Below are 26,451 nucleotides of genomic sequence, written 5' to 3'. Positions count from 1 at the left end.
GCCAATTTGGGTGCATATCGATTAACCCTACTCTCTGTCCGCTACCTCCAAACCAATTCCCTACCCAGGTCGACAGGTCACCTCCAATTCCATGTGCTCTCATCTTTGTTCAAGAATATATTGGACCACAGAGTGAAATCTAGGACCACATCAAGTGGAGTTGTGGTTGGTGAAGAGAGACAGCTGGAATTTTCTTCTATCTGGGCGGGTCAGGTGCGGTCGGCAAAACGGATTGCGACCCATCGACTTTGCGCTAATGGGGCCTATTAAGCCCGCCCTGCACATTACCCGGCCCTTTTAAATGGTGCAGGTCTGTTGACGTCATCGATGACACACTTTCAGCCGGAATATTTAAAGGAGCCATGGCCACATTGCAGTTGAAGGTTCATCTAGGAGCGTGCAGGCAGCACACTGGTGGTTTTGATTGCTCCAAGCAGTTGGAGAGATGACTGCAAGAAGCAGAGGGCTGAACCCTGGTTCTCCGATGACTCCTTCCATATGCTTGGGGAGGGAGTTAGAGCACACAGGGAGGTCCTCTTCCCTTCGAATGGGCAGAAGAGACCTTCCCAGGAGACAAAAAGAGCCTGGCTCCAAATTGCAGAGGGGATCAACAACAGGGATGTGGTGAGGAGGACCTGGGTGCAGTGCCAGAAATGTTTCAATGATCTCATTAGATCAGGAAAGGTGAGTGCAAAGCCACATTCAATTTCATCCTGCTGTGTCTCTCATCACATCCCCATCACTCTGTCTTCTCAACACTAGTTCTGCACATGGTCAGTGCTTCAATGCTGGGGATGTTGGCCTGAGCGAGAACACGGATGTAGGTGTGTCTATCCTCCCAGTGAATTTGTAGGATCTTTTTGGAGGCAGCGCTGGTGGTACTTCTCCAGCGCTTTGAGATGTCTGCTGTGTATAGTCCACATCTCTGTGCAATATAGGAGGGCGGGTATCACTACAGCCCTGTAGACTATAAGCTTGGTGCCAGATTTGAAGTCCTTTTCTTCAAACACTCTCTTCCGAAGGCTGTGCTGGCACACTGGAGGTGATGTTGGACCTCGTCATCGATGTCTGCCCTTTCTGATAGTAGACTCCCTGGTATGGAAAATGGTCCACGTTTCACTGATCATGCTCAACCAGCTCCGTCAGGCGGGCCACATCGTCCACATGCCCGAAATGAGACTCTCTACTCGAAGCTCAAACACGGCAAGCGAGCCCCAGGTGGGCAGAGGAAACGTTTCAAGGACACCATCAAAGCCCTCCTTGATAAAGTGCAGCATCCCCACCGGCACCTGGGAATCTCTGGCCTAAGACCGCTCAAAAGTGGAGGAAGAGCATCCGGGAGGGAGCTCAGCACCTTGAGTCTCGTCGCCAAATGCATGTGGAAATCAAGCGCAGACAGTGGAAGGAGCGTGTGGTAAACCAGGCTCCTCACCCACCCTTTCCTTCAACCACTGTCTGCCCCACCTGTGACAGAGACTGTAATTCCCGCATTGGACTGTATAGCCACCTGAGAACTCACTTTTAGAGTGGAAGCAAATCTTTCTCAATTTCGAGGGACTGCTTATGATTATGACTGCTGCACATCCTTACTCACACTAACATACCTTGCACATCCAACCATCCCTCTCTCTCTATCTACATTATCACATCCCCATCTTACTAGCCACCCCTCACCCTAATGCAATCATGGAAGTATCGGGAGTGGTCGAGCAGCTGGAGGTGGGACATGGAGAGAGGGGGACATCTCAGCAACCTGGTGACAGAATTCATCATCATCATAGACGGTCTGTTTTAGATAAGAAACTTTACAGTGGCTCTTGGTTATTCCCCCAAGTTTCTACAAAATGCAGAAGTTTGTGCACCCGGTTGTTGTACAAATGGCCTTTGTCACTAAGGTGCACTCCCGTTGTGGCGGAGGAGCGGGGAGAGATCGTGGCGGAGGTGCGGCAAATGAGTGTAAGAGGGCCAGAAGAGCCGAGGGCCGAGGAGAAGCATGGGCCAGCCCACACTGCCGTATGTGTGTGCACTAGGTCCGTGCAGCAGAACAGGTCTCCAGTCATCCTGGTTAACCCTTGCCACTGGATAAAGGCCTAGCTCGGTCAAGCCCGTGTGGTGACAGAATTACATATCAAACAACCACTTGGCATACATCAGTCATTCATATGGGGACATGTCATCAGCCATTGAATAGTCATCATGTGCATGTACCCATTTTTAATATGGCATATCTAACTCATCTCTTTACATTCCCACGGGTCCATGAAGATCCCCCCGCCCCCAACTGTCCAGGAGGAGGAGGAGGAAGACGATTCCTCAGAGGAGCCTCCAACCTCTTGAGAATGCAGCATCACCAGACACGAGCGAACCCAGCATCAGCCCCTCGAGGGGTCCCACGCAAGATAAGAGTAGTGTTGTCACCGGGTCCGTCACAAGTCACAAGTGAGCAAGAGCAGATGGTAGAGACAGGAATAGAAATGGAGACTCCTTGCCAGAGGGCACAGGACGCTCCAAGCTCTGCTCAGCTGCATGCAGACGCTGTGCCTCGGGGGCCATCTAGAAAGAGGGCGATCCTGGAGGTGCTAGAAGAAGACAGATTTTGCGACCGCAATGTCTGCAAATGTTCCAAGAATGGATGAGTCCATGTCCAACATGGGCACCGCCGTGGCGCAGAAGATGGTAACTGTAGACTCTTCCATGGATAGGATGGTCACCTGTATGGAGCAGCTAATGCACCATTCACAGCAGCACATGGTCTCTATGGAGAATAGATGGCTATCTATGGAGCACAGATGGCAGAGGATTATAGACCTCCTTTCTAGGAGGGATGCCAGCGTAGATGTGGGTCCTCATGGCCCCAGTGATGCTCTCCAGCAGGTGCTCTTCAGCTCCTTGGTAACAGGAAAGTGCGGGTAGCCCATGAGAGGGATGACGGTGAGAGCGGACATGGAAGTGTGAGCTTCTCTCAAAGCGCTTACACTTCTCCCCCATTGCCACCCCCTCAGTCAGAGCCCCAGATGGTTCCTAGGATCACGATGACAGAGCCTGCCCCTGGACAGTCGCAGGAGCAGCAGACTTTGGCGGGACCATCACAGGCTCCAAAACCCAGAGATCTACGTCTGCTGAAGTCATAGGCGTAGCATCTCATAGAACCACGTGGAAGATAAAGAGGACACACAGATAGATTTACAAGGGCAGCCACTTAGGTGTTGTATTCAAAGTTAATGTCAAGTTTCTGTTAATGTATTGTCAACCATAAAAATCTTTATTTTCATCACTTTCCCGTCTTGGACAAATTTGTGTGCATCTTTGAGTGAGTTGCAGTGAATGGTGAGACAGGACAGTATCTCCAGCAATGGTGGTCAGTGTGAAAGGAATGGCTTGGTCATTTTAGGAATCCTTTATGGTGTTGCTGTGGGGTGGTGTGGACCTAGCGCAGCATGTGGCAGCCATATGGATGCACTGCGTAAAGTTAAGTAAATCTGGCCATGAGGAGGCCATCCCTGGCCTCCCTGGCAGCAATGTGCTCGGGTGCTGGTGGAATTTGGCCCGCAGCTTCCTCCTGCTCCAGCTGATGTTCCTCCTCCTCTGAAGAGGCTGTCCACTCAGTGCTTTGCTCCTCATGCAGCGCTAATCCTCGCTGCTGTGCTATGTTGCGCAGGGCACAGCAGACCACGACGATTCTGGTGACCCAGGCTGGTGCGTACTCAAAGGCTCCTCCAGATCTGTCAAGGTATCTGAAGCGCATCTTCAGCATGCCTATTGTCTGCTCTATGACACATCTGGTGAAATGTGGCTTTCAGTGAATCTCTCCTAGGCCTCAGTTCTTAGTCTCCTCAAGGAAGTCATGAGCCACGTCTTCAGTGGATATCACTTGTCTCCAAGTAACCAGCCGAAAGTCTGTTTGGAGGAGCGAAGAGCTGAGGGAGGGTGGACTGGCGAAGGACGAAAGAGTCATGACAGCTATCATGGAATTTGGCGCACACACGCATGATGATCTTCCTATGGTTGCAGACCAGCTACACACAAGGAAGCCCTTGCGGTTGACAAAGACTCCTGGATTATGATAGGGTGCCCTGATGGCCACGTGTGCAGTTGATGATGCCCTACACCTGTGGGAAGCCAGCCAGAATGGCAAAGCTGAACGCCTGCTCAGTAACACTGGCTTCATCAGTGGCAAAGTTGATATAATTGGCTGACTTGTCAAAGAGGGCATCGGTGACCTGCGTGATGCATCTGTGGGCGGCCGACTGAGAGATGCTGCAAATGTCTGCTGCAGATCCCTGGAAGGAGCCTGAGGCAAAGTAGTTGAGCGTGCTGGTGACTTTGACAGTCACTGGTAAGGCATGTCCACCCACTCCTCTGGACTGCAGGTCTTGTTTCAGCAATCTACAAATGCCTGCAACGACCTGGCGCAAAAGCCTGAACCTCTATGGCACTGCTGCTCCATCATTTTGAGGAAGCTCATCCTCTGCCTGTATACTCTGCATTCAGGTATCGCCTCTGGCACGGTGCAGCCCTGTGCTGATGCCCTCTGTCCTGTGGAGCATTAGGTGGTTGAGGAGAAAGTTGGTGATGGTGGTGTTGTTGGTTGTGCTGCTGGTGTACCTGGTACTGCTGCTGTTGGGGCCTATCGTGGTCCGATTCTGAGGACCAAGGTGAGAGACAGTATAAATGGCACCCATGCTGATGGAATAGATGGCATGTCAAGCAGCGATCAGAGGAGCAAGCGGTCAGTGGTGTGACAGGTTGTACCAATGAGGTGAGACTGGACGGCGACTTTGCTGGAAACACTTGCAGCCTGTAAAAACCTAAATCTGTGCTGGGAATGCAGTCAGCAACTGCTTCTGCCCAAGGAAAGTGACCAGCTGTCAGGTGGGAGCTTTCATAGTACATTTCATGCTGTCATCCAATCAGCTGGAGCAATGGCCACTAAACTCCCGCCTCCGGCTGACCAACGTGATTCCCGAGCTGTGTGAATCTTGTGGGCAGCCAGGAAAATTTGGAAAGGTCGGCTGAAAAAGGTGCTCAAGGGTCTGACAACTACCCGTTAATGATTTGAATTTGGTTATCCGCCTCTGTCGCACCGGCAAACGCACCGACCTGCTGCAACTTATTTTAACTTTCCCACACGACCCGCCTCCAATTGCGCCCGCATGGACCCCAGATAATCCCGGCCTATGTTTCCATTTATTTTTAGAGATATTTTGGTGTAAAATTTTTCAGGACAAAAACCTTTAGGGAACTGTGGAAATGTCCAATATGGAAAGAACATGCACAATGCAGCTTACTGAACTGCAGTTCCAAGCTAAAATCTAAAGGAATTGGAATCTTGATCGCACTATTCATTGTATTAAGAGAAAAAGAAAAAGACTTGCACTTATATAGCACCTTTCACAACCAGTGCACGTCTCAAAGCGCTTTACAGCCAATGAAGTACTTTTGGAGTACAGTTACTGTTGTAATGTGGGAAACGCAGCAGCCTATTTGCGCACAGCAAGCTCCCACAAACAGCAATGTGATAATGACCAGATCATCTGTTTTGTTATGTTGATTGAAGGATAAATATTGGATAACTCCCGTCTTCGAAATAGTACCATGGGATCTTTTACGTCCATCTGAGAGAGCAGATGGGGCCTCGGTTTCATATCATAGAAATTTAAAGCACGGAAGGAGGCCATTTCGGCCCATTGTGTCCGCAATGGGCAATAAAGAGCTTTCCAGCCCAATCCCGCTTTCCAGCTCCAGGTCCATAGCCTTGTAGATTACGGCACTTCAAGCGCATATCCAAGTATTTTAAAAATGTGGTGAGGGTTTTTGCCTCTGCCACCCTTTCAGGCAGTGAGTTCCAGACCCCCACCACCTTCTGGGTGAAGAAATTTCCCCTCAAATCCCCTCTAAAACTCCTACCAAATACTTTAAATCTGCACCCCTTGGTTGTTGACCCCTCTGCTAAGGGGAACAGGTCCTTCCTATCCACTCTATCTAGACCCTCATAATTTTATACATCTCAATACGGTCTCCCCTCAGCCTCCTCTGTTTGAATGAAAATAAACCCAGTTGATCCAATCTTTCTTCATAGCTAAAATTCTCCAGTCCAGGCAACATCCTCGGAAAATCTCCTCTGTACCCTATCCTAATGCAATCGCATCTTTCTTGAAATGTGGTGACCAGAACTGCACACAGTACTCTAGCTGTGGCCTAACTAGTGTTTTATACAGTTCAAGCATAACCTTCCTGCTCTTGTATTCTATGCCTCGGCTAATAAAGGCCAAGTATTCCGTATACCTTCTTAACCATCTTATCCACCTGGCCTGCTACCTTCAGAGATCTATGGACATGCACTCCAAGGTCCCTTTGTTCCTCTACACTTCTCAGTGTCCTACCATTTATAGTGTATTCCCTTGCCTTGTTAGCCCTCCCTAAATGCATTATCTCACAATTCTCCGGCCTCATTTGATGATCCTTCCAACATATTTTTTTTCAGGATGGTATCAAATTGAAAAAAATGTGTCAAGATTAGTGGGAGGCCAGAGGATTGGGAAATTTTAAAAAACCAACAAAGAATGACTTCAAAAAAAAGAGAAGATGGATTATGAGAGTAAACTAGCAAGAAATATAAAAAAGATAGTAAGAGTTTCTACACGTATATAAAAAGAATGAGGGTAGCTAAAGTAAACATTGGTCCCTGAGAGGATGAGACTGCGGAATTAATAATAGGGAACAGAGAAATGGCAGAGACTTTGAACAAATATTTTGTATCGGTCTTCACGGTGGAAGACAATAAAACATCCCAATAATAGATAATCAAGGGACTATAGGGACGGAGGGAACTTAAAACAATCACTAAAGAAAACGTACTCAATAAAATAATGGGACTAAAGGTGGTCAAGTCCCATGGACCTGATGGCATACATCCTAGGGTCTTAAAAGAAGTGGCTGAAGAGGTAGTGGATGCATTGGTTGCAATCTACCAAAATTCCCTGGAGTCTGGAGAAGTGGTTGCAATTTACCAAAATTCCCTGGAGTCTGGAGAGGTCCGAGCGGAATGAAAAAGTGCAAATGTAATGCTCCTATTTAAAAAAAAAGGAGGGAGACAAACTATAGACCAGTTAGCCTAACATCTGTTGTTGGGACAATGCTTAAGGAAGCAGTAGCAGGACATTTGGAAAAACAATGTAGTAAAAGCAGAGTCAGCATGGTTTTATGAAAGAGAAATCATGTTTGACAAATTTGCTGGAGTTCTTTGAGGACGTAACGAGCAGGGTGGATAAGCGGGAACCAGTGGATGTGGTGTATTTGGATTTCCAGAGGGCATTCGATAAGATGCCACATAAAAGGTCACTGCACAAGATAAGAGCTCACGGGGTTGGGGGAATATATTAGCATGGATAGAGGATTGGCTATCTAACAGAAAACATAGAGTCAGGATAAATGGGTCATTTTCCAGTTGGCAAACGATAATTAATGGGGTGCCACAGGGATCGGTGCTGGGGCCTCAACTATTTACCATCTATATTAATGACTTGGATGAAGGGACCGAGTGTAATGTAGCCAAGTTTGCTGATGACACAAAGATGGGTGGGAAAGCAAGTTGTGAGGAGGACACAAATAATCTGCAGAGGAAGATAGGCAGGCTAAATGAGTGGGCAAACATTTGGCAGATGGAGTATAGTTTGGGAAAGTGTGAGGTTATCCACTTTGGCAGGAAAAATAAAAAGGAAAATTATTATTTAAATGGAGAGATTACAAAATGCTGCAGTACAGAGGGACCTGGGGACCCTTGTGCACGAAACACAAAAAGTTAGTGTGCAGGTACAGCAAGTGATCAGGAAGGGAAATAGAATGTTGGCCTTTATTGCTAGGGGGATGGAGTATAAAAGCAGGGAAGCCCTGCTACAACTGTACAAGATATTTGTGAGACCACACCTAGAGTACTACTTCCAGTTTTGGTCTCCGTATTTAAGGAGGGATATACGTGCATTGCAGCAGTTCAGAGAAGGTTCACGAGGTTGATTCCTGAGATGAAGGGGTTGACTTATAAAGAAAGGTTGAGCAGGTTACATAGAAACATAGAAAATAGGCGCAGGAGTAGGCCATTCGGCCCTTCGAGCCTGCACCACCATTCAACAAGATCATGGCTGATCATTCACCTCAGTACCCCCTTCCTGCTCTCTCTCCATATCCCTTGATCTCTTTAGCCGTAAGGACCACATCTAACTCAGTCTTGAATATATCCAATGAACTGGCATCAACAACTCTCTGTGGTAGGGAATTCCGCAGGTTAACAACTCTCTGAGTGAAGAAGTTTCTCCTCATCTCAGTCCTAAATGGCTTACCCCTTATCCTCAGACTATATTCCCTGGTTCTGGACTTCCCCAACATCGGGAACATTCTTCCTGCATCTAACTTGTCCAATCCCATCAGAATTTTATATGATTCTATGAGATCCCCTCTCATCCTTCTAAACTCCAGTGAATAAAGGCTCAGTTGATCCAGTCTCTCCTAATATGTCAGTCCAGCCATCCCGGGAAACAGTCTTGTGAACCTTCGCTGCACTCCCTCAATAGCAAGAACGTCTTTCCTCAGATTAGGAGACCAAAACTGAACACAATATTCCAGGTGAGGCCTCACCAAGGCCCTGTACAACTGCAGTAAGACCTCCCTGCTCCTATACTCAAACCCCCTAACTATGAAGGCCAACATACTATTTGCCTTCTTCACTGCCTGCTGTATCTGCATGCCAACTTTCAATGACTGATGTACCATGACACCCAGGTCTCGTTGCACCTCCCCTTTTCCTAATCTGCTGCCATTCAGATAATATTCTGCCTTCGTGTTTTTGTCCCCAAAGTGGATAACCTCACATTTATCCACATTATACTGCATCTGCCATGCATTTGCCCACTCACCTAACTTGTGCAAGTCACCCTGCAGCCTCTTAGGGCCCAAGTTTCCACAAGAAAAAAAATGGGCGCCCCTCCGAGCTGGGCGCCCGTTTTTCGCGTCTAAAACGGCGCCTAAAAAAATCCTCGGTAGTCTGCACCTACTTATAGGTCCTTTGGCCCTTGGCGCAGTCAGCACGAGCTGTGGGGGGGCGGAGCCAGGTCCCGGCGCTGAAAACAGTGCCGGGACCTCTGCACATGCGCGCTACAGTCAGCACGCAAGTGCAGTAGCTCCAGGCGCCGAACTGTGTGTGAGGGGCCCGAAGCACGCAGCCCCTAGCCCTGGCCCAATGGCCTCACTGGGGCTCCTCCCACGGCCAGCTCCTGCTCCCCACCTGACCAGACCCGACACTCGCTCTCTCGCCCTCCCCCCGCCCCGCCGACCAGACCCGACCCGACCCCCGCTCCCCCCCCGCCGACTGACCCGACCCGCGCTCCTGTTCCCCGACCCGACGCCCCCCCCCGCTCTCTCCCCCCCTCCCCTCTCTCTCCCTCTCCCTCCCCTCTCTCTCCCTCCCTCCCTCCCTCCCTCCCTCCCGCTCAGCGGCACGAACGGCTGCAGCATTCTCCCTGGCTGAAGCACTTTCACACAGGTAGGAAGATGGTTTATTTAATCTTTTCGTGGCTTATAAATGTTTATTCAGATTGGATTTATTTGTATAATATTTGTAGAAGTATAAATAAGGATTTATTGTAGAATTTAATGACTTCCCTTCCGCCCCCTCCCCCCCCACCTCGTTCTGGGCACCTAATTTGTAACCTGCGCCTGATTTTTTAATGTGTAGAACTGGTTTTTTCAGTTCTACAAAAATCTTCACTGGCTCCATTCTACTTTAGTTTGGAGTACATTTTCACTGTGGAAACTTTGAAATCAGGCGTCAGTGGCCGGACACGCCCCCTTTTGAAGAAAAAATTCTGTTCTAAACTAGAACTCTTCTACCTGACTAGAACTGCAGAAAAAAAAATGTGGAGAATTGCGATTTCTAAAATAGTCCGTTCTCCACCAGTTGCTCCTAAAAATCAGGCACGAATCATGTGGAAACTTGGGCCCTTAATGTCCTCCTCACAGCTCATACCGCCACCCAGTTTAGTGTCATCTGCAAACTTGGAGATATTAAACTCAATTCCTTCATCTAAATTAATGTATATTGTAAATAGCTGGGTTCCCAGCACTGAGCCCTGCGGCACCCCACTAGTCACTGCCTGCCATTCTGAAAAGGACCCGTTTATCCCGACTCTCTAGAAACATAGAAAATAGGTGCAGGAGAAGGCCATTCGGCCCTTCGAGCCTGCATCGCCATTCAACAAGATCATGGCTGATCACCCACCCCAGCACCTCCCCGCCACGCCCCCTCCACACCCCCTGAACCCCCCAGCCGCAAGGACCACATCCAACTCCCTCCCGAACACATCCAATGAACTGGCATCAACAACTCTCCGCGGCAGGGAACCCCACAGGCCAACAACTCCCCGAGTGAAGAAGTCTCTCCCAATCCCAGCCCCAAACAGCCCACCCCCCATCCCAAGAGCGTTCCCCCCCACCCCTGGCTCCGGACCCATTCAACACCGGGAACATTCCCCCGCACCCAACCCGCCCCGTCCCGTCAGAATCCTTCCCAAATGCTGAACACCCCCGGATGTCGAGCCCCCAGCCCCGGCCACCCCGGAGCCACGCCAACCATACCACATCCACCAACCGCCATCTGCGCAGTCAACCCGTCTATCCCACTCTGAACACTCCCCGCACCGAGGAACAGAGCCCCTAGGCCCGCCCCTCCAACACACTTCGCACCCCCCCCAGACCTCCGCTGCAATGTGGCCCCTCCTGTCCCCCGCCCTGGGTTTCTCCATCCCCCAACTCCACCACTCTCTGCTTCCTGTCTGCAAACCAGTTCTCTATCCACGCAAGTACATTACCCCAATATCATGTGCTTTAATTTTGCACACCAATCTCTTGTGTGGGACCTTGTCAAAAGCCTTTTGAAAGTCCAAATACACCACATCCACTGGTTCTCCCTTGTCCACTCTACTTGTTACATCCTCAAAAAATTCTAGAAGATTTGTCAAGCAGGATTTCCCTTTCATAAATCCATGCTAACTTGGACCGATTCCGTCTTTCTAAATGTGTTGCTATTTCATCTTTAATAATTGATTCCAACATTTTCCCCACTACTGATGTCAGGCTAACCAGTCTATAATCACCCGTTTTCTCTCTCCCTCCCTTTTTAAAAAGTGGTGTTACATTAGCTACCCTCCAGCCCATAGGAACTGATCCAGAGTCGATAGACTGTTGGAAAATGATCACCAATGCATCCACTATCTCTAGGGCCACTTCCTTAAGTACTCTGGGATGCAGACTATCAGGCCCTGGGGATTTATTGGCCTTCAATCCCATCAATTTCCTTAACACAATTTCCCGCCTAATAAGGATATCCTTCAGTTCCTCCTTCTCACTAGACCCTCGATCCCCTAGTATTTCTGGAAGGTTATTTGTGTCTTCTTTCGTGAAGACAGAACCAAAGTATTTGTTCAACTGGTCTGCCATTTCTTTATTCCCCATTATAAATTCACCTGAATCTGACTGCAAGGGACCTACGTTTGTCTTCACTAATCTTTTTCTCATCACATATCTGTAGAAGCTTTTGCAGTCAGTTTTTATGTTCCCGGCAAGCTTCCTCTCATACTCTATTTAATTAAACCCTTTGTCCTCCTCTGCTGAATTCTAAATTTCTCTCAGTCCTCAGGTTTGCTGCTTTTTCTGGCCAATTTAAATGCCTCTTCCTTGGATTTAACATTATCCTTAATTTCCCTTGTTAGCCACGGTTGAGCCACCTTCATCTTTTTATTTTTACTCCAGACAGGGATGTACAATTGTTGAGGTTCATCCATGTGATCTTTAAATGTTTGCCATTGCCTATCCATCGTCAACCCTTTAAGTATCATTTGCCAGTCTATTCTAGGTTGGGCCTATAGTCATTGGAGTTTAGAAGAATGAGAGGTTATCTTATTGAAACATATAAGATACTGAGGGGGCTCGACAAGGTAGATGCAGAGAGGATGTTTCCACTCGTGGGGGAATCTAGAACTATTTTGCACAGTTTAAGAATAAGGGGTCGCCCATTTAGAAGTAGGATGAGGGATTTCTTCTGAGGGTCGTAAATGTGTGGAATTGTCTCCCCCAGAGAGCTATGGAGGCTGCGTCACTGAATATATTTAAGGCGATGATAGGCAGATTTTTGAACGATAAGGGAGTGAAGGGGAGCAGGCAGGGAAGTGGAGCTGAGCCCAAGATCGCATCAGCCTTGATCTTATTAAATGGCGGAGCAGGCTCGAGGGGCTAAATGGCCTACTCCTGCTCTTATTTCTTATGTATTTATATCATCCCTCCTCATGGCTGTAATTGTTTCTTTACTCAATACTGCGACCCCCCCTTCTTTTTTACCCCCCTCTCTATCCCATCTGAAAAACCCGTGATATTGAGCTGCTATACCTGCCCTTCTTTCAGCCATGTCTCAGTAATAGCTATAATATACTCGCAAGTGTCTATCTGTGCTCTCAGCTCATCTGCCTTATTCCCTACACTCCTTGCATTGAATTATATATCATTTAGCACCGCCAAACTTCCTCGTTGTCTATTTTATAGTCCTTGTTTCCTCTGTCATCAAAATTCACTTGCTACTTTTCTGCTTTCCAATTCCAGCTTTGCTTCTTTCCCTACTGAATCTATTTAATGTCTCTTATGAAAGACGTCACGTCCGACAATGCAGCACTCCCTCAACATTGCACTGGAGTGTCAGTCTAGATTGATGTGCTCAAGTCCCTGGAGTGGGACTTGAACTCACAACCTTCTGACTCAGAGGCGAGTGTAATGCCAACTGAGCCACAGCTGACACTTGTTGATTGTCAGCTGCACCTTGAAGTGGTATGCTCCTTTGAAGGCCCCGACCTGCTGATGGTCCTTGATTGGATGTCACCAAGATCCAGGTCGCTGATTGGAGCGTGGGTAGGTACAACAGGAGTGGCGAGGTCAGGGCGCAGGAGCGGCGAGTGATCGTGGGACGACGTGATGGGGGCCCAGAAGAGGCAGGAGTTCGGGGCCCAGAAGAGGAGAGGGCCCAGGGGCAGCCCACACTGCTATATGTGCGCTCACTAGGTCTCTACAACAGAGCTGGTCTCCAGTTGTCTTGGTTAATCCTTGCCATTGGACCAAGACCTAGCTCTGTCAAGCCCGTGTGGTGGCTGGTGTGCATTGAAAACCATACGTTAAAAAAATCCACGCACAGGCATCTTCCACCCTTCAGGATATAGTTTGGGACCTGGAATATTAGGTCCTTCATTGAAACACCTGTGAACTCATCCCTTTTTTGCGTGGAAGCAAGTCATCCTCGATACGAGGGACCGCCTATGATGATGCTGATGGATGATTCGTTAAAGGTAAATGTAAAGCCAATATTCTGGTCACGTGAGTAGTCCCGTAATTAACGTATTATTCACTTAAAAGAAGCTGATGATGGTATATGAAGAGATCATGAAAAAGTGTCACACTTACTTCCAGAGAAGGTTCTGGAACGTCAGCTGCTCCCTGGCCACTTGCTTGCCCTTCCATAACTGAGGATGGGTTGAAGGTCAATTCGCTATGTGAATGGGCAGTGGAGCCTGCCTGCTGGAGCTGCCGTGGATGCTGGGAAGGGCTTCTGTGGTGCAGTGACTGCCCCGATTGGGTGCCAAGGTGAGGTGCATGGACTCCTTGCTGCAGAGTAGTGTGGGCTTGATCCATTGTGCCAGAATGAGGGATCTGTGGACAAAAGATCAAAACAAAAGGGAGATCAAACAATGGGACAACCATAGACATGCAAACTTTTCCAGGCCATTGGTGGGAAGAGTAAAAAGCATCACATCACGATTCAAAAGTGTGGCATAAGAAATAAGAATTAGGAGCAGGAGTAGGCCATACAGCCCTTTGAGTCTAGTCTGCCATTATTCAGTAAGATCATGATCTTTGACCTCAAATCCACTTTCAATCCAATGCAAGACCTGTGGAAGTGAAAACTGAACGACCACAGTCCACCACGAATGGCCTTATAGGTAGAGGCACTGCCCGATGTAGTACTGTCTAACACGGCCTCCAGTGCGCCAGTGCAGCCTTTGGCTGCCTGAGGAAAAGAGTGTTTGAAGACCAGACCCTCAAAACTGCCACCAAGCTCATGGTTTACAGGTCTGTAGTAATACCCGCCCTCCTGTACGACTCAGAAACAAGGACCATGTACAGTAGACACCTCAAGTCGCTGGAGAAATACCACCAACGACGTCTCCGCAAGATCTTACAAATCCCGAGAGGACAGTAGGACCTCAAAAGTAGTAATCTCGGGATTGCTACCAGTGCCACGCGCTAGTCAGAGTAGGAATCGCAGGATAGTGCAGATGAATACGTGGCTTGAGCAGTGGTGCAGCAGGGAGGGATTCAAATTCCTGGGGCATTGGAACCGGTTCTGGGGGAGGTGGGACCAGTACAAACCGGACGGTCTGCAGGACCGGAACCAATGTCCTAGGGGGAGTGTTTGTTAGTGCTGTTGGGGAGGAGTTAAACTAATATGGCAGGGGGATGGGAACCAATGCAGGGAGACAGAGGGAGACAAAAAGGAGGCAAAAGCAAAAGACAGAAAGGAGATGAGGAAATGTGGAGGGCAGAGAAACCCAAGGCAAAGAACAAAAAGGGCCACTGTACAGCAAAATTCTAAAAGGACAAAGGGTGTTAAAAAAACAAGCCTGAAGGCTTTGTGTCTTAATGCAAGGAGTATCTGCAATAAAGTGGATGAATTAACTGTGCAAATAGATGTTAACAAATATGATGTGATTGGGATTACAGAGACGTGGCTCCAGGATGATCAGGGCTGGGAACTCAACATCCAGGGGTATTCAACATTCAGGAAGGATAGAATAAAAGGAAAAGGAGGTGGGGTAGCATTGCTGGTTAAAGAGGAGATTAATGCAATAGTTAGGAAGGACATTAGCTTGCATGATGTGGAATCTATATGGGTCGAGCTGCAGAACACCAAAGGGCAAAAAACGTTAGTGGGAGTTGTGTACAGACCTCCAAACAGTAGTAGTGATGTTGGGGAGGGTATCAAACAGGAAATTAGGGGTGCATGCAATAAAGGTGCAGCAGTTATAATGGGTGACTTTAATATGCACATAGATTGGGCTAACCAAACTGGAAGCAATACGGTGGAGGAGGATTTCCTGGAGTGCATAAGGGATGGTTTTCTAGACCAATATGTCGAGGAACCAACTAGGGGGGAGGCCATCTTAGACTGGGTGTTGTGTAATGAGAGAGGATTAATTAGCAATCCCGTTGTGCGAGGCCCCTTGGGGAAGAGTGACCATAATATGATGGATTTCTGCATTAGGATGGAGAATGAAACAGTTAATTCAGAGACCATGGTCCAGAACTTAAAGAAGGGTAACTTTGAAGGTATGAGGTGTGAATTGGCGAGGATAGATTGGCGAATGATACTTAAGGGGTTGACTGTGGATGGGCAATGGCAGACATTTAGAGACCGCATGGATGAACTACAACAATTGTACATTCCTGTCTGGCGTAAAAATAAAAAAGGGAAGGTGGCTCAACCGTGGCTATCAAGGGAAACCAGGGATAGTATTAAAGCCAAGGAAGTGGCATACAAATTGGCCAGAAATAGCAGCGAACCCGGGGACTGGGAGAAATTTAGAACTCAGCAGAGGAGGACAAAGGGTTTGATTAGGGCAGGGAAAATGGAGTACGAGAAGAAGCTTGCAGGGAACATTAAGGCGGATTGCAAAAGTTTCTATAGGTATGTAAAGAGAAAAAGGTTAGTAAAGACAAACGTAGGTCCCCTGCAGTCAGAATCAGGGGAAGTCATAACGGGGAACAAAGAAATGGCAGACCAATTGAACAAGTACTTTGGTTCGGTATTCACCAAGGAGGACACCAACAACCTTCCGGATATAAAAGGGGTCAGAGGATCTAGTAAGGAGGAGGAACTGAGGGAAATCTTTATTAGTCGGGAAATTGTGTTGGGGAAATTGATGGGATTGAAGGCCGATAAATCCCCAGGGCCTGATGGACTGCATCCCAGAGTACTTAAGGAGGTGGCCTTGGAAATAGCGGATGCATTGACAGTCATTTTCCAACATTCCATTGATTCTGGATCAGTTTCTATCGAGTGGAGGGTAGCCAATGTAACCCCACTTTTTAAAAAAGGAGTGAGAGAGAAAACAGGGAATTATAGACCGGTCAGCCTGACCTCAGTAGTGGGCAAAATGATGGAATCAATTATTAAGGATGTCATAGCAGTGCATTTGGAAAATGGTGACATGATAGGTCCAAGTCAGCATGGATTTGTGAAAGGGAAATCATGCTTGACAAACCACCTGGAATTGTTCGAGGATGTTTCCAGTAAAGTGGACAAGGGAGAACCAGTTGATGTGGTATATTTGGACTTTCGACAAGGTCCCACACAAGAGATTAATGTGCAAAGTTAAAGCACATGGGATTGGGGGTAGTGTGCTGACGTGGATTGAGAACTGGTTGTCAGACAGGAAGCAAAGAGTAAGAGTAAATGGGTACTTTTCAGAATGGCAGGCAGTGACTAGTGGGGTACCGCAAGGTTCTGTGCTGGGGCCCCAGCTGTTTACATTGTACATTAATGATTTAGACGAGGGGATTAAATGTAGTATCTCCAAATTTGCGGATGACACTAAGTTGGGCGGCAGTGTGAGCTGCGAGGAGGATGCTATGAGGCTGCAGAGTGACTTGGATAGGTTAGGTGAGTGGGCAAATGCATGGCAGATGAAGTATAATGTGGATAAATGAGGTTATCCACTTTGGTGGTAAAAACAGAGAGACAGACTATTATCTGAATGGTGACAGATTAGGAAAAGGGGAGGTGCAACGAGACCTGGGTGTCATGGTACATCAGTCATTGAAGGTTGGCATGCAGGTACAGCAGGCGGTTAAGAAAGCAAATGGCATGTTGGCCTTCATAGCGAGGGGATTTGAGTACAGGGGCAGGGAGGTGTTGCTACAGTTGTACAGGCCTTTGGTGAGGCCACACCTGGAGTATTGAGTACAGTTTTGGTCTCCTAACTTGAGAAAGGACATTCTTGCTATTGAGGGAGTGCATCGAAGATTCACCAGACTGATTCCCGGGATGGTGGGACTGACCTATCAAGAAAGACTGGATCAACTGGGCTTGTATTCACTGGAGTTCAGAAGAATGAGAGGGGACCTCATAGAAACGTTTAAAATTCTGACGGGTTTAAACAGGTTAGATGCAGGAAGAATGTTCCCAATGTTGGGGAAGTCCAGAACTAGGGGTCACAGTCTAAGGATAAGGAGTAAGCCATTTAGGACCGAGATGAGGAGAAACTTCTTCACCCAGAGAGTGGTGAACCTGTGGAATTCTCTACCACAGAAAGTAGTTGAGGCCAATTCACTAAATATATTCAAAAGGGAGTTAGATGAAGTCCTTACTACTCGGGGGATCAAGGGGTATGGCGAGAAAGCAGGAAGGGGGTACTGAAGTTGCATGTTCAGCCATGAACTCATTGAATGGCGGTACAGGCTAGAAGGGCTGAATGACCTACTCCTGCACCTATTTTCTATGTTTCTATGTTTCTATGACAGACGCACCAACGTTAGCCTCCTCGACCAGGCCAACATCCCCAGCATTGAAGCACTGACCACACTTGATCAGCTCCGCTGGGCAGGTCACATAGTTCGCATGCCAGACATGAGACTCCCAAAGCAAGCGCTTTACTCGGAACTCCTTCACGACAAACGAGCCAAAGGAGGGCAGTGGAAACGTTATAAGGACACCCTCAAAGCCTCCCTGATAAAGTGCAACATTCCCACTGATACCTGGGAGTCCCCAGCCAAAGACCGCCCCAAGTGGAGGCAGTGCATCCGGGAGGGCGCTGAGCACCTCAAGACTCACCGCCGAGAGCATGCAGAAATCAAGCGCAGGCAGCTGAAAGAGCGTGCGGCAATCCAGTCCCACCCACCCCTTCCCTCGACGACTGTTTGTCCCACCTGTGACAGAGACTGTGATTCTTGTATTTTGGACTGTACAACCACCTAAGAACTCATGCTAAGAGTGGAAGCAAGTCTTCCTCGATTCTGAGGGACTGCGTATGATAATGATGATGACGGTAGTGATGATGATGACTGTCATACAGACCAGAAAGTCTCCGGTTCGATTCCTCATATGCTAGCTGATCTCAGCAGCAGCAGCAGTTGGAAGTGCTGAAGTTGGCATCGGTGCTTCTGAGGTCGAGGGGCGGGGGGAAAAGCATTAACCAGGATTCCTGCTTCTGACCACGTTCCAAAACCCTTGCTAGAACCAGCGGATCTCAGTCAGAATGTATTGGCCACAGCTGTGATGCCTTCTGTGTTTGTATAATTACCCCTACATTCACTATCCAGGCTAACACAAAGAATAGCCACTTGCATATGGTGCTCTCAAGCTGTTGTGCCCCACCAAACTTCTCCCCTGTCTCTTGGTGGGGCACAACTAGAAGTTTGCAAAAAGAACAAAAAATATATATATAGCAGTCATCAACACACTTCAAAATGACAACACACTTGCCCCAGCTGATCTTCTTCTATTGTAAACCCCATAGATTACAACTCTCATGATACTGTTTTTTGTGGGTTAATTTACCCTAGAGAATCATCAGCGTGGGAATTGCAGTTTACATGCTTCGAAAATGCTACACACCTTACAAATGAATGGGAGGTGGAAGTATAAGTTAAAAAATGTATCACAGTAAAAGAGAGACATAGGAGGCAGCCATATTATATTATTAGAAAGGGATAGGGTGGGGAGAAAATAACCAGTGTTCCTGCTAGAATGTATGCCCAGGCTGACATCAGTCCGACAGGATTTGGCTCTGCTGTGATGATTTCCATGGTTGAATAGTCTGCTGATGCTCACTATCTAGACTCACACATTTAAAAAATGGTACTTGGGCAAGGTACCATAGAGCTGTATCTAGTTCAGAACCTTCAGCAGGGGAGGGAAGAAATGCTACTCGTGAACTTTACTACACTCCTAAGGTCATCTGGTTCACTTTAGTCTCCTTTCTCCAGTGATATTTTTTAAGATTAATTAGAGACCAGATTCCCCAAACGGGTGCTTCCAACGAGGAGATAATATCACAGGGAGTGGTGGCTAAGAAGCCTCTGGTTGTCCGTGCATTAATTTAAATAATCTGAAAATCAGGCCCACAATATTCCAACTAATGCTCTCTGCAAACTCTGCTCCTTGCCAGGAGCACCTGATCGTTTTTGGGGGTCACAATGGCTGTTTTATACCATGAGTCATGACATGGGGGAGGGGGGGAAGTTGCAATGAATCTTATATATTCAATAATCAATGTTGGAAAAAATCACTGTTTTGTGGTTATTTACAAAATATAAAGAAAAGTGTTTCAACATCATTCCGATTAGAATTGCTGATTTGGGGGGCAGATTAGACAGAGGTCTTTCACCTGTGGGGGCTAGATTCAAATGCAGCCATGAATGTTAGGATCAAATTCTTCTCTGGCTGGTGGCTGTAAGGAGCCTGTGGACAGTCTCAATCCTGTACCGAGTTGGCATGGACCCACAGAAATTAAACTGCAGCTGGTTTAACATTAATTGACAACCTCATTCAGGCCATAGGCTGGTGACATTGTTCCACTGAAATATATTTCTGGTATTAAAGAGGGAGCTGGACTCAGTTTCTAATGTATTCTGTACCTGACCTTGGAGCACTTAATGTTGACACTGTTGCCTCAAATGGAAAGCGTTCCATTCATTATCTCTCTTTGTGACGATTTTCAAATAAACCTTGTCTATTCTCTTAGTAAACTGACGTACCAATTCACTAATTTTGGTGTATAAATCCAAATTCAGATCGCACTAGGAAGTGGAAAACAGCTGGGAGATTTAAACCCAGTCTGCAGATCCCTGACCACACAGTAAAGCTGCTCTGCAACAGTTTCAAACTCTTGACTGCAGCCTTGTAATGATGTCAAAATATCACAGCACATGAAAAGCAGTTGCAGAAAGAGGATGAATAGATTTTGAAGGATCAGTGTGTTGGGACTATATTATATATTGCATTCTGTAGTAACAAATTCAATGTTAAATGACAGCTTTATTCTTCCCCTGAAGCTGAGGGATAGTCACCGTCACCCCATCAAAGACAGTATGTGCAAATAATTTATATCTCTTATTCAGAGACAGATTAGCTGCTGATCTACAGTTTACCCAAGTGTAAAATACTTGTTACTGTTCTTACTTGTTGACCCTTTGTCAAAACGCCAAATGCAGGTTATTCTGAATGAGAAGATGTCATATACAGCTGTTCCAGGGACAGCGGAAACCAACAATCTGAGGGGAGTGTTGCAAGTTCTATTTTCCTTAGAATATAGCAAGAACAGAGGCAAAGTTTATTTGCTATCTTCTGCATGGTCAGCTAGAAACAACCATCCTAGGCATGTCACCAAACATTCTTTAAAGATTTTTTTTTTTTAATAGAGATTGAAGTAATCTTTTACTGGGGCGCATATTGGAGACAGTAGGATAGATTTTATGATTGGTTATGTCCAATTAATGGTAGTAAAGTTGGTTGAACCAAAAGTAAAAAATGGACATAGATTAATTACATCAGATTTCCTCCCATTTACTGGCATTACAAGTGATTACCAGATTTCAGTTGAATATTTTAAAATCAGGCAGCAATAATTTAATTTAGATGTCTATAAAATTTCTGGTATGATCATAGATAAAATGGGTGTCCAGTGCTGCTCGGGTGTATATGAAAGTGTATTTAAGGAGCTCTGTAATAAAATTTTGAGCAGTATTTTGAGGTTATTTGAAAATCTCTCATTTATTTTCTGTTCACTGGTCAGGAAGCTTTGTACCAAGTGTCCATTATTTTAAGGACGTGTTTATTTATACTGCCAAAATGGCCACCATGCTCCACCTTTTGTTTCTGATTGGTCCCCTTGGAGGATAAGCCACACCTTGAAGTTTCACAGGAACGTGTAACTGGAACCGCCCATCCCAAGGTCTCAGTGACTTTGCAAATTGTAACTCGATCCACTTTGACTTCCTGAAGCAACAGAGCTCCCCAGAAGACAGCAAGGGCCAGCCAAAAGTGCCTTACCCCAGTCCAAGTGCATGCCTCCCCCAGCCAAAGTGCCTTAACCCAGTCCAAGTGCATGCCACCCCCAGCCGAAGTGTCTTACCCCAGTCCAAGTACATCCCCCCCCCCATGCCCCTAAACAGAGATGGGGCATTCTGTAAGAATTGTTAACAGGTTTATTGGGTATTGTTATATATGTATACTTGTATTTACTCTGTACAGCCACCTGTACAGAGTACAGCTCATTCCCTGGAGTCCCAAAGGATCCCACATTTAAGGAGGCTTCACAGGTTGGAGAGGCACTCTGGAAACCTGCAATAAAAGACTAAGGTCACACTTTACTTTGAGCTCACAGTGTTCAGTCTGACTCTTTCTTCATACACAACAACTGGCGACGAGAGACAGATAGCGAAGCCAAAGAGGCAGAGAACAGTGGGCATCCTGGAGAAATTCTCGGAGGGAGGTGATTGGAAAACTTTTGTGGAGCGACGCGACCATTACTTCGTGGCCAATGAGCTAGATGGGGAAGAGAGCGCTGCCAAACGAAGGGCGATTCTCCTCACCGTCTGTGGGGCACCAACATATGGCCTCATGAAGATCCTGCTCACTCCAGCGAAACCCACGGAGAAATCGTATGATAATTTGTGTACACTGGTCAGAGAGCATTTGAACTCGAAGGAAAGCGTTCTGATGGCAAGGTACTGGTTCTACACCTACAAAAGGTCTGAAGACCAGGAAGTGGCGAGTTATGTCACCGAGCTAAGCGAATTTGAAGGACATTTGGATCACATGCTCAGAGACTTTTTCATACTTGGCATTGGCCACGAAACCGTATTTCACAAATGTTTGACTGTGGCGACCCCAACCTTGAGTAAGGCCATAGCGATAGCCCAGGCGTTCATTGACACCAGTGACAATACAAAGCAAATCTCTCAGCACACAAGTGTTGCTACAAGTACTGTGAACAAAGTGATGATGTTTTCGAATTGTAACGTACAGGGCAGGTCACATATACCTGCAGCTACACCTCTGCAGATGTCTCAGAGTCCACCATCAAGGGTGATGAATGCAAGGCCATTAACACCTTGTTGACGCTGCGGGGGTGATCATCGTTTCCATTCATGCCGATTCAAAGAGTACGTTTGCAAGGGCTGTGGAACAATGGAACACCTCCAACGAGTGTGCAGGTGAGCTGCAAAGCCTGTTAAACCTGCAAACCACCATGTTGCAGAGATGGACAGATCCATGAAGGATCACGACGAACCAGAGCCTCAGATCGAGGAGGCAAAGGTACATGGGGTGCACACATTCACCACGAATTGTCCCCGATAATGCTGAATGTTGAACTAAATGGACTCTCGGTGTCAATGGAGCTGGACACGGGCGTGAGCCAGTCCGTCATGGGCAAAAATACTTTCGAAAGGTTGTGGTGCAGCAAGGCCTCAAGGCCAGTCTTAACTCCAGTTCGTACGAAACTAAGAACTTACACGAAAGAACTGATTCCTATAATCGGCAGTGCTACCGTAAAGGTCTCCTACGATGGAGCGGTGCACAAGCTACCACTCTGGGTGGTACCGGGCGATAGTCTCACACTGCTCGGCAGGAGCTGGCTGGGAAAGATACGCTGGAACTGAGACGATGTCCGAGTGCTATCGCCCGCTGATGACACTTCGTGTGCCCAGGTCTTAAACAAATTTCCTTCGCTGTTCGAACCAGGCATTGGGAAATTCCAAGGAGCAAAAGTGCAGATCCACCTAATTCCGGGGGCGCGACCCATCCATCACAAGGCGAGAGCAGTACCGTACATGATGAGAGAAAGGGTAGAAATTGAGCTAGACCGATTGCAAAGAGAGGGCATTATTTCCCGGATCGAGTTTGACGAGTAGGCCAGTCCTATTGCCCCAGTCCTGAAGGGAGACGGCACCGTCAGAATCTGTGGTGATTACAAAGTAACTATCAATCGTTTCTCCCTGCAGGACCAATACCCACTACCAAAGGCCGACAACCTCTTTGCAACGCTGGCGGGAGGAAAGAAGTTCATGAAGCTGGATCTGACTTCAGCCTCCATGGCGCAGGAACTGGAGGAATCATCGAAGGCCCTCACCTGCATCTACACGCACAAAGGTCTTTTTGTTTATAACAGATGCCCGTTTGGAATCCGATCGGCGGCAGCGATTTTCCAGAGAAACATGGAAACTCACTGAAGTCGGTCCAGCACACCATGGTCTTCCAGGACGACATCCTGGTCACAGGTCGGAACACAGTCGAGCATCTGCAGAACCTGGAGGAGGTTCTTAGTCAACTCAACCGCATGAGACTCAGGTTAAAATGGTCTTAGTGCGTTTTATTATTATGCTCAAACAAATTGCTTGTATCGTATGATCCATGTAAGCATTTGGTACTAGCATGTGATGCGTCGTCATATGGCGTCGGGTGTGTACTGCAACAAGCTAATGATTTTGGGAAACTACAACCTGTTTCTTATGCATCCAGGAGTCTGTCTAAGGCTGAGAGAGCCTACAGCATGATTGAGAAAGAAGCATTAGCGTGTGTCTATAGGGTAAAGAAAATGCATCAAGAATTGGAAACTGACCATTAGCCACTTATATCCCTGTTCTTCGAGAGTAAAGGGATAAATACCAACGCATCGGCCTGCATCCAGAGATGGGCGCTCACATTATCTGCATACAACTACGCATCCGCCACAGGCCAGGCACAGACAACTGCCCCGATATTCTCAGTAGGCTGCCATTGCCCACCACGGGGGTGGAAATGGCGCAGCCCGCAGATCTAGCCATGGTTATGGAAGCATTGGACAGTGAGCAATCACCTGTCACTGCCCGGCAGATCAAAACCTGGACAAGCCAGGACCCCTTATTATCTCTAGTCAAAAGCTGTGTGTTTCAAAGGAGTTGGTCCAGTGTCCCAGTGGAAATGCAGGAAGAGCTAAAGCTGTTCCAGCGGCGCAAAGATGAAATGTGTATACAGGCAGACTGCCTTCTGTGGGGCAATCGAATAGTGGTCCCCAAGAAGGGCAGAGACACCTTCATCAATGACTTCCACAGTACCCATCCAGGCATCGGAATGAGGAAAGCGATAGCCAGATCCCACATGGGGTGGCCCGATATCGATGCGGACTTAGAGTCCTGTGTTTACAGATGTAATACATGCTCGCAGTTAAGCAATGTACCCAGGGAGGCACCGCTAAGTTTATGGTCTTGGCCCTCCAAACCGTGGTCTAGGGTACACGTCGACTATACAGGCCCGTTCTTGGGAAAATGTTCCTCGTGGTTGTAGACGCGTACTCCAAATGGATTGAATGTGAGATAATGTCGGCTACCATGTCCGCTGTCACGACTGAAAGCCTGCGGGCTATGTTTGCCACTCATGGCTTACCCGATGTCCTGGTGAGCGACAACGGGCCATGTTTTACCAGTGCTGAGTTCAAAGAATTCATGACCCATAACGGGATCAAACATATCACATCTGCCCCCGTTTAAACCAGCGTCCAATGGTCAGGCAGAGAGAGCAGTGCAAACCATCAAGCAAGGCTTGAAGAGGGTAACTGAAAGCTCACTGCAGACTCGCATATCCCAAGTCCTGCTTAGCTACCGCACTAGACCCCACTCACTCACTGGGATCCCACTTGCTGAACTGCTCATGAAAAGAGCACTTAAGACAAGGCTCTCGTTAGTTCACCCTGATCTACATGACCAGGTAGAGAGCAGGCGGCTTCAACAAAGTGCATACCATGATAGCGCAAATGTGTCACGCGAGATTGAAATCAACGATCCTGTATTCATATTAAATCATGGACAAGGTCCCAAGTGGCTTCCCGGCACTGTCGTGGCCAAAGAGGGGAGCACGGTGTTTCAGGTCAAACTTTCAAATGGATTCATTCACCGGACACACTTGGACCAAATCAAACTCAGATTCACAAGCAACCCACCTTGGACCCTACCTTTTTTGATCCCCCAACATACACACCAGTAGCAACTGGCACCACGGTTGACCACGAAGCAGAACCCATCATCCACAGCAACCCAGCAGGGCCCAACACACCAGGCAGCCCAGCATGGCCAGCTGCACACAGCAGCATGATTCAACAACAGCAGCTTTCACACTGAGAGCAAGAAGGGCTCCAGATCGACTCACATTGTAAATAGTTACACTATTGACTTTGGGGGGGGGGGGGGGCGGGGGAAACAGGGGAAATGTTGTTATATATGTATACTTGTATTTACTCTGTACAGCCACCAGAGGGCTCATCCCCTGGAGTCCCAAGGGTATTTAAGGAGGCTTCACAGGTTGGAGAGGCACTCTGGAGACCTGCAATAAAAGACTAAGGTCACACTTTACTTTGAGCTCACAGTGTTCAGTCTGACTTTCTCCATACACAAAAGGTATGAAGTGAATAGTGACAGTGTCGTGACTTCTGGATATCATCCACTCCAACGATGTCCCGTGATCTGTCTTCCGAATTCCCTCTCTCCCCTCCGATTTACCCCCCGGTGTCCCTCTCTCTCCTTCTCCGCCCCAGCCTCTCTCACTCTCTCTTCCCCCGCCCCCCACTTCACTTCCTTTCTCCTCTCTCACCCACACCACCTCCCCCCCCCCCCCCCCCGCCCCTCTCACTATCGGGCCCATGCCCAAAGGAGCGAGTCGGCAAGGGAGCGAGTCCTGGAAGAGGGGGGGGGGGGGGAGGGAGCGAGTCGGGGCCTAGCAAGGGAGTGAGTCGGGGCCTAGCGAGGGCGCGAATCCTGGAGGGGGAGGGAACAAGTCGTCGAGGGAATCAGCGGAGTCTCGGGCCTCAGGTCCTGCCTCTCGGCACCACATGGAGGGAATGATTCGGGGCCCGGGACGGCGGAGCTCGACAAGGGGCGGTACTTGTCACCCGTCAGTCAAAGAAGTACAGTATGGGCGGGGGAGGGGCTGGATGAACACCTCTCTGTTAAAGAAAAATGCAGTACAAATAGTTACTTCGTATTTTAATGCGCCCACATTGGGACAATGGGTTTCCTACTGGAATCCAGTGTTTACTAATGTTTTGTGGAGGAGCAATGGAGAGATGATGGGCAAGTCAGCCTGCACCCATCTGACAATGCCTTTCCATCCCCATTTACAAGCATGTAGAAATGTTAATGTATGCTCAGGATCAGTTACCCATCACCTCATCTTGTAAGCTCTAGACCAGGGGTGTCAAACTCAATTTATATTGTGGGCCTGATCCAACATCCTGGTACTTGGCGTGGGCCACATTTAGCATAGTTACTTGCACACCGGGAGTAGAAATTGGTAAACGCCTCACCTTTTCTTTGGGCGTAAAACAGACGCAA

The 26,451-nt window shown here is 47.7% G+C and overlaps 1 protein-coding gene across 3 annotated transcripts in view; it reads right to left on the bottom strand.

The window, feature by feature from the left end:
* The window catches only part of LOC139235052 (zinc finger MIZ domain-containing protein 1-like), a 293,638-nt gene that overhangs the window by 13,455 nt on the left and 253,732 nt on the right, over positions 1-26,451 (bottom strand). For all 3 annotated transcript variants that reach the window (XM_070866173.1, XM_070866174.1, XM_070866175.1), the window contains one exon: positions 13,492-13,737. In XM_070866173.1, coding sequence (XP_070722274.1) covers positions 13,492-13,737 — 246 coding nt within the window. The remainder of the gene's footprint in view (positions 1-13,491; positions 13,738-26,451) is intronic.

Source organism: Pristiophorus japonicus, chromosome 22, assembly GCF_044704955.1.
Source record: "Pristiophorus japonicus isolate sPriJap1 chromosome 22, sPriJap1.hap1, whole genome shotgun sequence".
NCBI classification, from domain to species: Eukaryota; Metazoa; Chordata; class Chondrichthyes; family Pristiophoridae; genus Pristiophorus; species Pristiophorus japonicus.
The sequence above is the reverse complement of the archived record's forward strand: the minus strand, read 5'-3'. Positions and strand labels throughout refer to the sequence as shown.